This window comes from Corvus moneduloides, chromosome 5, assembly GCF_009650955.1.
Source record: "Corvus moneduloides isolate bCorMon1 chromosome 5, bCorMon1.pri, whole genome shotgun sequence".
NCBI lineage: Eukaryota > Metazoa > Chordata > Aves > Passeriformes > Corvidae > Corvus > Corvus moneduloides.
In genome coordinates, this window is record NC_045480.1 from 48,458,730 (window position 1) to 48,473,330 (window position 14,601).

The 14,601-nt window shown below is 45.8% G+C and overlaps 1 protein-coding gene across 1 annotated transcript; it reads right to left on the reverse strand.

Moving 5' to 3' along the window:
• Nucleotides 1-9,948: 9,948 nt before the first annotated feature.
• Nucleotides 9,949-13,187, reverse strand: LOC116444737 (protocadherin-16-like). The gene is made up of 2 exons (XM_032110410.1): nt 11,367-13,187; nt 9,949-10,086 (listed from the first exon to the last, which is right to left on the reverse strand). The coding sequence occupies exons 1-2, from the start codon at nt 13,185-13,187 to the stop codon at nt 9,949-9,951; spliced, it is 1,959 nt and encodes a 652-aa protein (XP_031966301.1).
• Between the last annotated feature and the right edge of the window lie 1,414 nt (nt 13,188-14,601).

Here is a 14,601-nt window from a genome sequence, read left to right on the forward strand (position 1 = left end):
CGGGAGGTTGCCATTCTTCTTTCTTTTTTGAATCCAGAATGAAATGCTCTTAGATCCTTTAAAAGTTATACAAATCTAAAAGTAAAGGAAAAAGAATTTTCTAACTTGTGACTTCACTTCCAAATTAAACTTTTGGGGAAAACAATTATTCTACTATTCCTGGTGACAGCAGCACACATTGTTTTAAAATCTGCTACATCAAGAAGGGGTTCTGTGCCCTGGGAAAGCAGGTCACATTTAGTTTGTTTAGTATTTGTTTGTTTCATCCCCTTGCTCCTACAGTGTCATGCACACAGCACTCTCTCCCCCTCAGAAACCCACAGACACACATTAAATTAGCTGGCATTCTCAAAATGCAGGGAACCTGAAATCCCCCCCAAAGAACAAGCTGTGGCTGATTCCATTGCAGCTTGTGTTCCTAAGCTTCCTGTATGTTTGAACAACAACAGCTTTTTGAAAAGACCCTCCCAGTTCTCCCCACTGTCTCTCAACTTGTGCAGCCACCAACTGGCCTGACATTATCATACAGTATTACTACAGATCTACACAAAGCAGAAGGCAGAGGCAGGAAATACCAGATTTTGTCTATTATAAAACCCATCATTACTGAATCTTGTGCTCTGAGTTAAATAGACAATGTTCAACTTGAGCAAATTTTGCCCTGTCTTAATTTTGCACCGTGAGCTGGAGACTAGATCCTGATGGGGCTCCAAACACCAAGAGAGCCTTGGTAGTAGTGGTGCTGAACAGCTACCCCAGAGCCTCACTAGAATAACTACAAGGGTAAGCACAGCACGCCCCAAAACATCTGAAGTGCTTTCAGTGATTTAATTTCTCAAAATGCTGTAAAACGGGTTCTGTTGGATGTCTTCACGAGCAGCAGTAGCAGTACAGTACACAAAACACTCAAAACAGGAACCAGCCTGTTGAGAACTGAGCAAGTGCTGGGTTGGTACTTTAAGGTTCCAGCTTCCCTTCCCCTGAATGTAACTGTAACTTCTAAACTCTGAGTCGATACATTTTGAGATGAATGCATTTTCTAATAGTACACCAAAAATCCTATCTACACAACACATACTTACGGTCCCATGTATGGCATAAGCATTAACAGAGGGATAATCCTGCTCTCAAAGAGATTATTCTCCTCCATTTGGGAGCATCTTAAGACAATTTTTTCAGAAGAGAATAACAGACAGGCTTTATTGAGTCCAGGTCCATGTAAACGCACATTGATCCTGCAGAATATCATTATATCTTAAAATGTCTATTAAGCATCATAGTGATGAAAGTACCAAACTGAAATGTATCCATAAAATTAGCTAATTAATAAAAATGTAATAGCCTATCCAATGATTAATGAAATAACCTTAAGTAAGAATAATTAGGTGTCCATGTATCTATGCAGAGTGTTTAATATGTGATCGTATTCGTGTAAAGAAGCAAAGATAAGGTTATCAATATATCTGTGACTGATAACAGCCTATGAGAAAACAGTTTCATACAAATGACAGGTCTAATATTAATGCCACATACAGAAGGACACATGGAAGAAAAGGCTTTGGTAAATCATTACTCTGGTATGTCTGGACAGGAGTTTGAAATTCAAAGCAGGAAAAACTGAATGTGTAGTATAAAATTGTACTTATTGGGGTTTTATGCAATTGAAAACAAAAGGCCATGTAGAAGGTAATGCACCAGAAGCAGAGTGCAGTCATCTCCAGCAGTTTCTTTGATTGGCAAGATATATCCAGTTCCTTGGACACTGCATTAAACCATACGTGTTTGTTTATAACTGTTAAAAAAAAGAGCATACACAAGTTGTTTGTCTCACATATGTTTAGCCAGACATTAGCTAAAAACTGCCCTTCCTGTTGCCCCTTTCCCAGTACCAGATGCAGGGACGAGTCAGTGGAAGTGGAGCAGACATAGGCACAACAACCTAATTCCCTCCATGAGGGAAGTAGCCGGGGAAAAGGAGGGGGAAGGGGAGACAAAAACATTTTACACAAGAAGATTGAGTGCAGGACATTGAGACATCTGTCAGGGCTGGAAGTTAGTACGTTTGCTTTTATTACAGCAAATAATGTTGGTACTGCAACAGTTTATGCTTAAAGCAGTGCAGCCTGTGAGCACAAGTAAGTAGGCATGACAGTATCCTGATTTTTAAGTCATATCCCACAGGAAATAGAACTGGTAAAGTCTGGCATAAATGTAATGCTTGTTTTCATTTAGTACAGAGAATAGGAAGAGAGAGAACCTAGAGCTGCACCTCTAATGTACTTTCAGTTATAGAATGAAAACCCACTTCTAAATAAAGCACTTCAAAGCGTTTCAAATTCCATAGATTTGACCCATCTAGAGTAACCCAAATTATCAGTGGGAAGCTTTTGGAAGTGAGGAAATAGGCACAAAAAAGGATTGCAACATAAGTATCGTCCCTGAAAATATGTTCTGCTAACTCTCCCTGTCAGATGCTACAATGAAGCTTGGGTTGTACTGTCAAAGAAAGCCCAGTTAAAACTTTCTTTACCCTATTTCATTTAAATGGGACTGACTGAAGAATATAAATTGACTCCATACACAACACAACCTAACCAGTAATCCACCTACTTTGGTACATATTTCCTGCATTTACCCTAAAAACCCTTAACAAGTAATTATCAAGAGGAGTCAGCAGAGATTTTATATCCAAGCATAGCCAGCCATCACACAGGTCCTTACAAACATCCCTTCTGCATTAGAGTGCACTAGTAGTTACTGTAAATGCTCACAGTTACTACATTTGGTCATGTATGGGTTAGATAGGATACAGCTGTTTAATCAGCTGCACATTTATTTACATATAATATAAAATTATATACACAAATTTATATAGGGGATTAGTTCAGTACAAAGAGGTGAGAAGTATCTGCACATCTTCTGTTGCAATGCTAAATACACCACCACTGGACATGCTCTCCAGTCATGATGGAAATCCCTTTCAATTCAATATTCAGAAATGAATTATTTCACCTAAGTGCCAATGAAATTAATGATTTTGTACAGCTTCTTACAGAGTTGTCGCAAAGAGCTTAGCACTGATTGAATGCACTGTGATTTATAAGCATCATTTGAAAAATCCATTATTCCTCCTGAAAGAAGTGCCTCTTCACACAGATTAGTACGCTTTTCTCATAGACTGAGAGCAAGGCCACTATCTTCTATCAATTCTATAAAATGTGAACTTTCTTCTGCTACATTTCCTTCGTAAACAAGGCTTAATTTTATATTTTCACCAGTGGCAAATTTCAGCATTTGGCGTTAAAGAGTAGCTGTTGGCCAAATGCTGCTTTTTTTTTTTTTTTTTTTTTTTTTTTTTTTTTTTTTTTTTGCCGCTAACAAGCAATGAGTATTGGAAATGAGATGGAGAGGTGATACAGCAGATGTGTGGAATCATAAGGCATTGGGACCAATCATTCTCTTTGTGTCCAGGCTGAAAGCAAAAGGTGCTTTCTCCTGGAATAGGCAGCTGACTGACACACCCACTACCACAGCATATTAGGGCCGATGATACTTGGGAAAAGCTGAGGTGAGGGCTAGGTCATTTTCACAGAAAGAAAATTCTATTCAGGTTTACAAATGTGCAGAAACTACCTTGGTTGGGATGTCTCAAGCTGAAAATGGTCAAACACCAAGAATCCATGAGGGAAAATTTCTCGTATGTTTGCCCTGCTCTTACACCCATCCAGGGTGTATGCTTTTAGCTTCTGTGAGAAGGATATGGGGCTAGATGGGACATTGGTCTGCTGCAATACCTACACTGGCTCTTACATATAACACCCGTGCCAAGTGAGCTGTGTGATATTTTCCCCCAAGTGTTTTGTTAGCTGATATCTCTGCTTCCATGCTGTTCAGACCTGCAGCAGGATTTGAACAATCAGCTGGACAGAGAGCCCCACTCCTCACTACAGCAGTATTCCCATTATTTACAGTTAAACACTCAGTGTGGAGCAGGGATTGCTCAGACAAATTCTTATCATTAAAGCACTGCAGAGCAAGTTTCTCCTAGCTGTCTACATGGACACTGAAGCCCATAAGGTTCTAAATCAAACTCATGCACTTCAAAAGAAAAATGTAGACTCTGGAAATCATTGATTTTTTCTTTTTCAGCATGCAACTAGAAGTTTGTTTTCAAGAATGAACTGAGCCATGAAGTAAAATAAAAAGGCTCATTCTGCTGCGTGTCAATCTGCTGGCGTAGTAAGATGGAATTTAAGAGATTCCTAACTCATCTGTTTCCCAATACTTTAAAGCCTTCCAGGAAAGCCTAAGCCTTCTGCTGACCCAGCAATTCATGAAAATCTGTAAGGATGATAAACTGACATTAAGATTTGATAAATGGACAGACCCAACCATAGCCAGCCATTTACAGCTTATTAATAATTTGCTCTAGTGTACTGTAAGACAACTGCTGATACCAATTCTTTGTATAAAAGTGAATACCAACAAAACTCATCCATTTCTAAATTGGAATGACTTTCATCTGAAAAAGTAGTTCATGACCGTTACTCCAGAAGGTCAGTGGCTATAAATGAACTCTTGCTGGACACTTAACTGAAATGCAATTCATTATGCTGCATAAAAATCTAAAAATTTAGCAGCCAAAGATATTCAAGGACTCTATCTTTGCCACTGGTGCTCTGAGTAGTCTAATAGCTAATATTTTAATACTCAGCTCTTTGCAATAGAAAGTCTATGATAAGATTATTCAATATCATTATTCCTCTTCAATAGGTAGGGACACATCTAATTTCTCTGACAAGAATACCTTTATCACATATGCTTCTCTTCTTTTACATCACAGCTATAGACTGAAGTATGCAGAAAATTTTGGACTTGGCCATACACAAGCCTTCAAAATTTCCCTCTTTCCAGACCCAGTTTGCTGACATCAGTTAAAAGATCTTCCTGTGAACTGGGAAAAAAAGGTCATTTACTGCAGCAATTTTTTAAATGTTTTTGTTCTTAAACTTTAACATGATTTTTAATTCTTAAATAAAAGCCAAACGTTTCCATGTCAATGTGTTTTTGATGTTTCCATATTTCATATGTTCTCTAAATCATGGATTAAGTTAGCAAATAGCTGTAGGTTTATGACACAGGTGGGGGGGGATTACCTTTGGAGATCTGGGTTTTTTGCAGGTGTTAGACACTGAAAATTTAACACTTGCCACGTCTAAGAGTAACCACAAACTAAGAGACGCAGAAGTGAAAGCTTCCAATTCCCATTTCCCAGGATCAGAGCTTCCTATATCTACAAAGCACCCACTCAGTGCTGGATGCTGGACTGAAAGGACTGCATCAAGGAACAGAGTCCCATTCTTACAAATGCTTTAATTACTAAATGGAATGGTTTTTCTATTTTTAAAATGCAAGAGCAGCACCATAAGAGAATTCTTAAGCAAAAGCATATGTAGAATTCCCATTCACCTGAAGTTACTTAATAATTAAAATTATATATTTTGGGCGTTGATTTTTCTTTTACTTTTCTTCCTTCCTACAATCAGCTCAGATTTGCCATCTACCACTCCTACACAGATCCAAATAAACATTTATTTATCTTTGAGCCCAGACCACCCACACTTCTAAAGCTACGTATTAATAGATCACAAAATGTTGTGCATAGCTATGAAAAGTGATTTTATACCCACAATGCTATTATACTCAGAATCTACTGAACAGCTTCTGGAATGCAAAGGGATACTTATTGTGAATTTAGAAAGAAATAATTGCTACAAAATCACACATCTAACAGATAAATGATGACATGCTAACTGCTTTCAGACTCAGTATAAGAATAGAAATTGGATGAAGAAATAAATAGTTTTGCATTATAGTTACAGATTAGATGACAAATTTCTTTGCTGATACTGTGGTTTAGTCTGGGGTTTGGTCTCTCTATTGTCAACTCTACTAGTTTCAAACACAGTAGCATTTCAAGTCAACAAACAAAATGTGTATTTTCTGCAGCTGACTTTAAATTGAATGCAGTGAAAATTAGACCTGGAAAGCTCAAGAAGCAAACAGAGGAATGCATGGTGTGATGTCTTTAGCTTCTTTCTGGTTTACCTCTAACAGGGATGAGTTGGATTTTATAACTCTTCAGAATTTACATGAACCTTGTTTGCGGGTTTCATTTCTGCTTTCAGTAACTGCAGTGTGGCTTAAATGATCCAGAGCCAAAACCATGAGGGAAAGGACTGTCCTTTCAGCTCCTTGTTTCAACATTCAGGGAAAGAAAAGGAAGAAAATTGTGGTCTGCAGCCAATGCTGCTGCTACCTGCTTAGTGTCTCAATGACAGATTACAATCTCTAAGTCTCCATCCCTCAAAGCAGGGATGTATCCTCTATCCTTTTTCTTAGTTTTCTTTTTAATTTTGCAGAAGGCAGAGAAAAATTAGAGAAGATGCATGTTATAATGTCTTTTTTAGAACTCTCTCGTTCTGCAAACAGTTCTTGGAAATGTGTTTTTCAAGCAAGCACAAACAACAACTCTCAAATATACTAAGCACTTAAAAATCCTCAAACCCTATGCATCCTTCTTACATATGTTATACCTTTAAATAGTATTTTCTAAAATCTCATAGATTTATTATTCCATAATTCCTGGCATACCTAGATTAGCTTTAAGAACTTTAAACAAAATCTTTCTTTGCTGTCATTGCATTTACAAACCTCCCACAATCTCAGCATCAGAAAGTCTGTTATTTTTAAATAAAAGGAACAGAGGAGCTCTACCCAGTAAGTTGAAATAGCCTCCTTAATGGACCACAAAAGTGCAAGTTGTCATAACACTGGAATGCATATGGGTCTCTATCATTTGCCAGATAACATATGTTCTTTCTCTTCCTCTGCTCTTTCAGAGATGACTCTAAAGCAAATAAACATGAATTTTCTAATAAGCCATAAGAGAAAAAAAAAATTACTAAAAAGCTACTGACATGACTAAGTCATGACAATGTTCTCTTCAAGATGCAATTACAGGTACATAACTGGTTAGACTTCTCATAAGAATGCATGTGCAGTGTAAGAGAATGACATTTACATCATACATTTATACCCTACAAGCTACAGCACACCCCGTCGGGGAAGCAAGTTTAACCTACATATAGCCCCACACATACACAGAATGTACTGTGCTGTATAACACAAAATAAACACCTTCATTAAGTTCAAAATATGAGCTGAACTGAGAGCTGTCACCATCAACAAATCTTTGCAGAGGCCAGTAAGGGAAATACTCTTTTATGCAGGAGTCCATGGAGGATAAGAAAGAGAATGTGGTGTTTCCACCCCATCTAGGTAAAAAAACACGAAGCAAACTGATGCCAACATGATGTGCTGATTTCTCCTAGTTCAGATAAAGTTTTAGCCTGCTCGGAGACAGAAAGAGAGAGGAAGAATATTGTCACTTCATCTAGAAGACAGGAAATCCTAACAAATTTGGCAATACTGTAATTTGGAGATATACAAAAGAGAACCATAACAATGAGTATTGAGAAGCATTACAATCACCAAAACCAGCCTGAAAATAAAATTTATAATCAGAATTAAACCTCTGTTATCAAGGCAGGTCTACAACAAAGCTTTATTTCTTAATTCATTCCCAGGATAAGTGAGTGGCTCAGAAGAGAGACACTTTGTCATCCCTTACCCTTAGGTCCCAGAGGTGCAGTTATCAAAGAGTTGTACATCATCAGATGCTAAATCTACCTAAAATTGCCAAGCTCACACCAAAGAGTGCAGAAACAGGACATAATCAGCACCATCACTCAACAGTTGATGGACATTTGTAATCACATTGGTCCTTGAGAAAGTATAGTAAGAAAAATAGGAGAGCACCCAATGTGTTCTCACTCATTCCTCTGTCTTTTTCCACTCCTAGGCCATGCTGAAGATCTTCAGGAAAACAGATTCATATTACGCTGAAAGTTCAACATAGTAACCGATGTCATCCTTAAGGCCAGTGACTATACATGAAGAAACCAGGATGTTGATACATCTGCAAAAATCAAAGCATTACTAAAATGTCTTCAGACATCACATCACACCAAGAGTGCTTCTGCTGCTTCACGTTTAGTTACTGCAAATTACCTTGGTCTACAATTTATCTCTGTTTGTGTTCACTTTTACCTCCCTGTACCTTTTTTTTTTTTAAGCATGCCATCAGTAATGCTTAAATTTTAACCAAGGTGTATCTATAACAACTGGTAACAAACCAGAAGTTCAGTATCAAAAACTTGGCAAAAATGTGATAAAGGCTGTTAATGACTTCAAAATTCTACTTACATCTTTCACTGCATACCTTTGCTCTACTTTCTAATGTCTGATAACCCCCTACTTTCCCATTGATTTTCCTTTTCTTCATTTAACTTCCTCCCATTTGTCTGCTCAGATTTCTGATTTCCACCTGTGTTATCTACCCTGAGGATGCAATCATTACATTACCACATTTCTTTTTTATATTAGCTAATGCAAACAAATTCCACTTATTTTTCAGGATGCAGATTCTCCCTTACTGGTCAATCTGCACTGGAAGGAAGAACCTTTTGTCCACAAGGAAAAGCCCAAACACGTGCCTGGAATAAAGCAGTAATTCCAGAAGTGGCTGAAAACTGTATCTTTTAATGCACTGTTAATTCTTCTAATTGGTGAATTCCTATGGACTAGGAGAAACCACTAAGACACAGACTCACATGCAAGTTGATCCATTTCATAAGACTAGCCCATATTATGGGCTACATCTGGGGAGAGTAGGGGGGAAATGAAGATAACTTGAATAATCACAGGAGGAGTTAAAGATTTCCCAGAAGGAGAGAAATCCCCCATTATCAACATGCAGGGAACAAATTGTCCAGTTATTCAGTGGCTGGGCAGAGGCACAGCAAAGCACTAAGGCAGAAGGCTCTTGACACACTATGTATGAGGCAGTGGTTTGTCACCAGCTGGCCCCCAAGGAAAGGTTACTGATGAACAAGACTACTTCAGGAATGCCCTACTGCAAGAGCCCCTCTGCTTACAGGGGGAAAAGACTAGAGGGTTTAGAAGACTTCCAGGTATCATGATGGTGATTAAAATACAAGACAAAAGTTTATCACCACCTCCCAGGTTGTGGAGTAGAGGAAGATGCCTCCTTCAGTATCTTGGTTTGTTTCCAGTTCTCCAGGAGCACCAATAACAGAGTGCATGGTTACCTCCTTTTCATGCCAGCTCTGAAGTACAAGAGCTCACCTGGAGCCAAGACTCGTACCACAGACCCTGAAAAAGAGCTTGGCCAAACCAAGAACTATTTTCTACATTTTTATCACTCACTGCAACTCCTAGAGCAACATAAACAAAGCTGCTCTCTTCATGATAGCCCTTCCTGCTCACAGTCTTTGAGTAGAAGGCTTCCTTTTGTGGGGGAAAAGATAAGAGGATAATTGTAAAAGGTGGATATGTTTAAAGTTTAAGCCTGCTACACAATGTAGTATGAAACTTGGACATCACTACGATGATCCTGGATTAACCTGCAAGGAGAACCAGCTTCCTTTCCTGGCAGTCCATAGGATGCTCATCTGTTTTTCCTCCTGTGTCTGTCTCTCATGCCTCCTTCTCATTCACATTTGGCTTTATTATCCCAGGTTCATTCATTACCAGGACGTAACTATTTCTTTCTACTCTCTAAACAGGATTATGGCAGCATGGGGACACTTTCAAAATTCAGTGCAGCGTGAGTGATGTACACATACATGACATCACAGTGCATGACACCTGCAGCCCTAGAAAGTCTGTGCTATTAATGCATCAAAACCTACAAGAAAAAAGAAATTAACGAAACCACAATCACTGGTTATCTTCTTCAAAACGCTCAGGAACCCTTCAGGAGGCGTCTGGCCGCTTAAATCAAAAGCACACGATTGCTATCCATCAGCCCCGCCGTGGAGTCAGGCAGCGGCAGCGCTCCCCGACGGCGCCTGCCCCGCTGCCTTTCAGCACCACGGACGCCCGCGCCCAGCGCCAGAGGCCGGGGCCGTCCCTCTCTCCTCCCCAGGAGATGGCGATTTCCTAAAATCGCATTATTGATTTTCTTCTAGGCATTCCTGGGGCCACCGGTGCACGACTTTTTTTTTTTTTTTTTTTTTTTCCCCCATGGTGTTGGAGGAAAAAGAAAGCACGGTGACGGGATTTTCTTTTTGGCTTGGGATACTAAATGAAAAGCACCATGAGCTCAACCTTCACAGAGTTTTTATAGATTAAATTGTATTAGAGCTGTACAAATGGCGTACTTCTTGAGCTCAGAGTGAATTTAGACAAAAGAGAAAAAATGATAGAGAAGAAAATGCCTTTTGTTCCAATAAACTACTGTCAGACCCAAAATACCAATGACTCCTGATTTGAAAAAAAAAAAAATTAATTCATTAAGTAGGCCACCTGAAGATAAAGACAGTTTGGTTTTTCATCAAATGTACTGAGGAAACACATTGTGGTTCTCCCTAGGTCTCCTCTTTAAGTGCTGGTTTTCCCCAAATTCATCTAAGTTCTGCACAAACTCAGAAACATGTCTACGTTCACCCAGGACCAACTGCTGTGAATCTTCTTCTGATGGAAAAGGCTTTGTTCCGTTCAAAGGTATGCATTCTGCAATGCTTTCCCAGGCTGAAAGCAAAAGGGCTCTCTGTCAACCCCTGGCCCTCCAAAACCTCCATTCAACCTCACCGGCAAAGAATAAAGGGAGTTTTATAGATGAGTTGAACATTTTTCTCTATTAGGATTAAGCAGTTTCTGCAAAGGCACAGTGAGTTGATTCACTTCGTTAGCAGACAGCTCGGGAACCATTACAAAGACCCTGAAGTGCACTTTAATTCCAGGACACTGTGGGTTACGCTGTCTGCCCTTCCCCCAGGTTCAGTTTGGGTCATGCTGCTCTCGGGGACGTGTCCTACTGGCTCTCCTCTGAGGACCATCTCAAGTCCTCAGAAGTATCACAGCTGGTTTAACTCCCTCTGAGATTTAACCAGAGCTGATACTTGATTCCCACTGAGGACCTGAGCTTCTGCACTCATTACCCACGCCACAAGTGTTCCGGGACAAGGAGCACATTTCTAAGGACACTGGTGAGGATGGCGGTATGAGGGCTGCGCTGATTAACGGAGCTCCCCCGGCCGCGCTCCCCGGCAGTGCTGGGCCGTGCTGGGCCGTGCTGGGCCGTGCCGGGCCGTGCCGGGCCGTGCCGTGCCGGGCCGTGCTGGGCCGTGCCGGGCAGTGCCGGGCCGTGCCGTGCCGGGCCGTGCCGGGCAGTGCCGGGCCGTGCCGTGCCGGGCCGTGCAGGGCCGCGCGGGGCTCACCTGGAGGAGGCGGCGGCCGCGCGCGGCGTGCTCGGGCAGGCGCGCGCGGTACACGGCGCGCTCGAACCGCGGCTCGTTGTCGTTGGCGTCCTCCACGCGCACGCTGAGGCGGCACGCGGCGGCGCGCGGGGGCACCCCGCCGTCCCGCGCCACCACGCGCAGCTCCAGCGCCGCCTGCCGCTCCCGGTCCAGGCGCGCGCGCGTGCTGACGGCGCCGCTCCGCGCGTCGATGCGCAGCAGGGCCAGGGCGGCCGCGTCGCCCTCCAGCTCGTACCGCACCTCGGCGTTGGGCGAGCCCGGCTCGTCGGCGTCGGAGGCGGTGAGGCGGAGCACGGCGGTGCCGGGGGAGGCGGCCTCCGAGACGGCGGCGCGGTAGTGGGGCTGCGGGAACGCGGGCGCCTCGTCGTTGAGGTCGGCGACGCGCAGCAGCAGCGGCTCCTCGGCGGAGAGCGGCGGCGTGCCGCCGTCCGTGGCCACCAGCCGCAGCTCGTAGAGGTCGCGGCTCTCGCGGTCCAGTGGCCCCGCCACGCAGAGGAAGAAAACGCCGGCCCCGGCCGCCCGCAACGCGAAAGCGCCGTCGCCGCCCAGCAGGGCCAGCGCGATGCCCCCGCCGCCCTCGGCTCCCTCCGCGTCGCCGCCCTCGTCGGCGTCCGAGACGGAGACTCGGGCCACGTAGTCGCCGGGCCGAGCCCCTTCGGAGACCCGCGGACCGCCGGTCTCGGTGAGGTAGAGCAGACGGATGGAGGGCCGGTTGTCGTTCACGTCCAGCACGGCCACGGAGACGAGGACGCTGGAGACTTCGGGCTGGGCGCCGCCGTCCCGCGCCTCCACGACCAGGCGGTGCAGGGCCCGCGCCTCGCGGTCCAGCGGGCGGCGGAGGCGCAGGACGCCGCTGCGCTCCTCCACCGCGAAGTAGCCGTCGGGGTCACTCTGCCGGCGATTGATGGCGTACCGCACCTCGCCGTTGGCACCCAGGTCGGGGTCAGTGGCCCGTAGGCGGCAGACGGCGGTGCCCGGCGGCGCGTCCTCCCGCAGCCGCGCCCTGTACTCGCCGCGGCTGAATGCGGGCGCGTTGTCGTTCTCGTCCAGCACCCGCACCAACACCCGCAGGCGGCCGCGTCGCCGCGGGCTGCCGCCGTCCCACGCCTCCACCACCAGCCGGTGGACCTCCGCCCGTTCGCGGTCCAGCCGCCGCAGCAGCACCAGCTCCAGCGGCTCTGGCCGCACATAGCGCAGCTGGAAGAGCGGCGGCTCCCCCGCCGCGCCGCCCTCCTCCAGCAGCGCGTAGCCCTGCGTGCCGAAGCGGCCGGCGTCGGGGTCGCGGGCAGCCGGCAGGCGGAAAGCGGTGCCGGGCGGGCTGAGCTCGGAGATGTTGAGCTGCAGACTGTCCTTCGGGAAGCGTGGCGGGTGGTCGTTCACGTCGGTGACAGCGATCTCCACCTGCACCACCTCGCCGCGCAGCGTGGCCGCCGCGAAGCTGTAGCGCGCCCGCCGCTCCCTGTCCAGCCGCCGCGCCGTGCGGATGATGCCCGTCTCCGGCTGGACGTGGAAGTCCGCCAGCACCGCCGACTCGCCGCTCCCCTCGGACAGCAGGAAGCCACCCGGCGGGTCCGCGCCCGCCGGCAGCCCCGCGCGGATATCGCCCACCAGCGTCTCGGCCGGCAGCCCCTCGTCCACTGCCAGGCTGAGGTTATACACCGGCGCCGCGCCGCCGCCCGCCGCGCACAGCCACAGCGGCACCAGCAGCGCCAGCGCCCATCCCGTCGGGGGAGCGCCGCCCTGCCCGCCCCGGCACCTGCCGGCTCGCAGCCGCCGCGCCATGCTTGGCCGCTAAGCCGGCATCGCGGGCAGCCTGCGCTCTGCTACTCGCCACCGCCTGGCAGGTGCCTCCGCCTCGCCGCCGCGGGAGCAACTCCCGAACGCCGCCGCCGGTGATGGGAAGGACGAGCGTGTGCGAGAGGGCGGGAGAGCGGCTCCCGCCGCCACCGCCCCGCGCAGCCCCCGCCCCGCCGCCCCCCCGCAGCTCTGGGGGCCACCGCCCGCCCACCCACCCGGCACCCCGCGGCGTGCCCCGCGCACAGACGTGTTGCGCTGGGTCGGGATGGCGCGGCGCTGCTCCAGTGCCGCTCAGACTTCGGAGAGGTCTTCGCCGAAATTGATTCCTCGGGGAATCAGCTGGCTTCCTGCTGATGGGGCAAAGTGTGACGAGCACACGGGCTGCCTCTCGATGCAGAGGCATGGCTTGTGAAAGAGGAGAATTTAAATGAAATAGAAATCTGCGAGGATAAACGAGTTTGCACAATTCAACAAGGATTTGTCTCGCCTTAGTATTCTGGTCCTCATTTTCCATTAAAAGGCTGGCTTGTTATCATAGCACTAGGTCAGTAAATAGCAACTCAGCATGGCAGGAAAGCATTTACCAGAAGTAACCTTTAAGTAGATGCTTTGATCAGCTTCAGCAAGACCAGAACTTCTTTCCTTTACCACTATTCCTAACTCCCATATCTATGTCAGAATGGTCTAAGAATGAATTAGTGCTTCTTCAGTGACACTGAGAATATACAGCATCATAAAAATGCTAAGTACCAACCATCCTTCTATCCATGAAAGCTAAGTACAATACTTCAGTGGTTACCAGTCTCTTACTGTTTCCACTGATACTTTACAAACTTCACCTTTCTGGCAAGAGTCGAGCAGCTGTTCAGAGAAAAGTAAATACATCCTAGAACAGCCAAGTAAAAGCAGGGCAAAGACAGTAAGTAGCAGGAGGAGTTACTGTAGCTCAGTCCTCTCCTATGAAGGGGCACTTGAGAGGGCAGCTGTTTCACTATTTGCCTCTTTTCCAAGTCATGGAAGAACAGCCCAAGTTTACTGCCAGAACATTCTATGGACAGAGCAAACTCACTGCAACAGCGAGGAGAAGTGGAAGAGGATTTTTTTTTCCCAACATTTTTGGGACCTACACAATACCACATATCCAGGTTAAGAGGGAGAACTAGGTTCTAAAGTAAGTCTAGAAGTCTTACTGCATGTGTGTAGTTACATGGATAGGAGGGGAAAGAGATGAGATCACATTGAGTGTATCTGACTTGCCTCCTTACACAGAGAAACAGGGCTGAGCAAAAGCTGGATCTTGTCAGATCTTCTTGGGCACATTCTGAGAAAGTCTCTGTATATTTATACACTGTGATAATTACAAGCATAGAACCAAGAAGGAAATGCTGAGGTCCTTGCC

Excerpts from the sequence above, each read along its gene's own strand:
- LOC116444737 (XM_032110410.1), bottom strand. The coding sequence starts at position 13,187 with ATGGCGCGGCGGCTGCGAGCCGGCAGGTGCCGGGGCGGGCAGGGCGGC. Across the intron at positions 10,087-11,366 it reads GCGGCCGCCGCCTCCTCCAG|GAAATCGCCATCTCCTGGGG; the intron begins GTGAGCCCCGCG and ends ATGCGATTTTAG.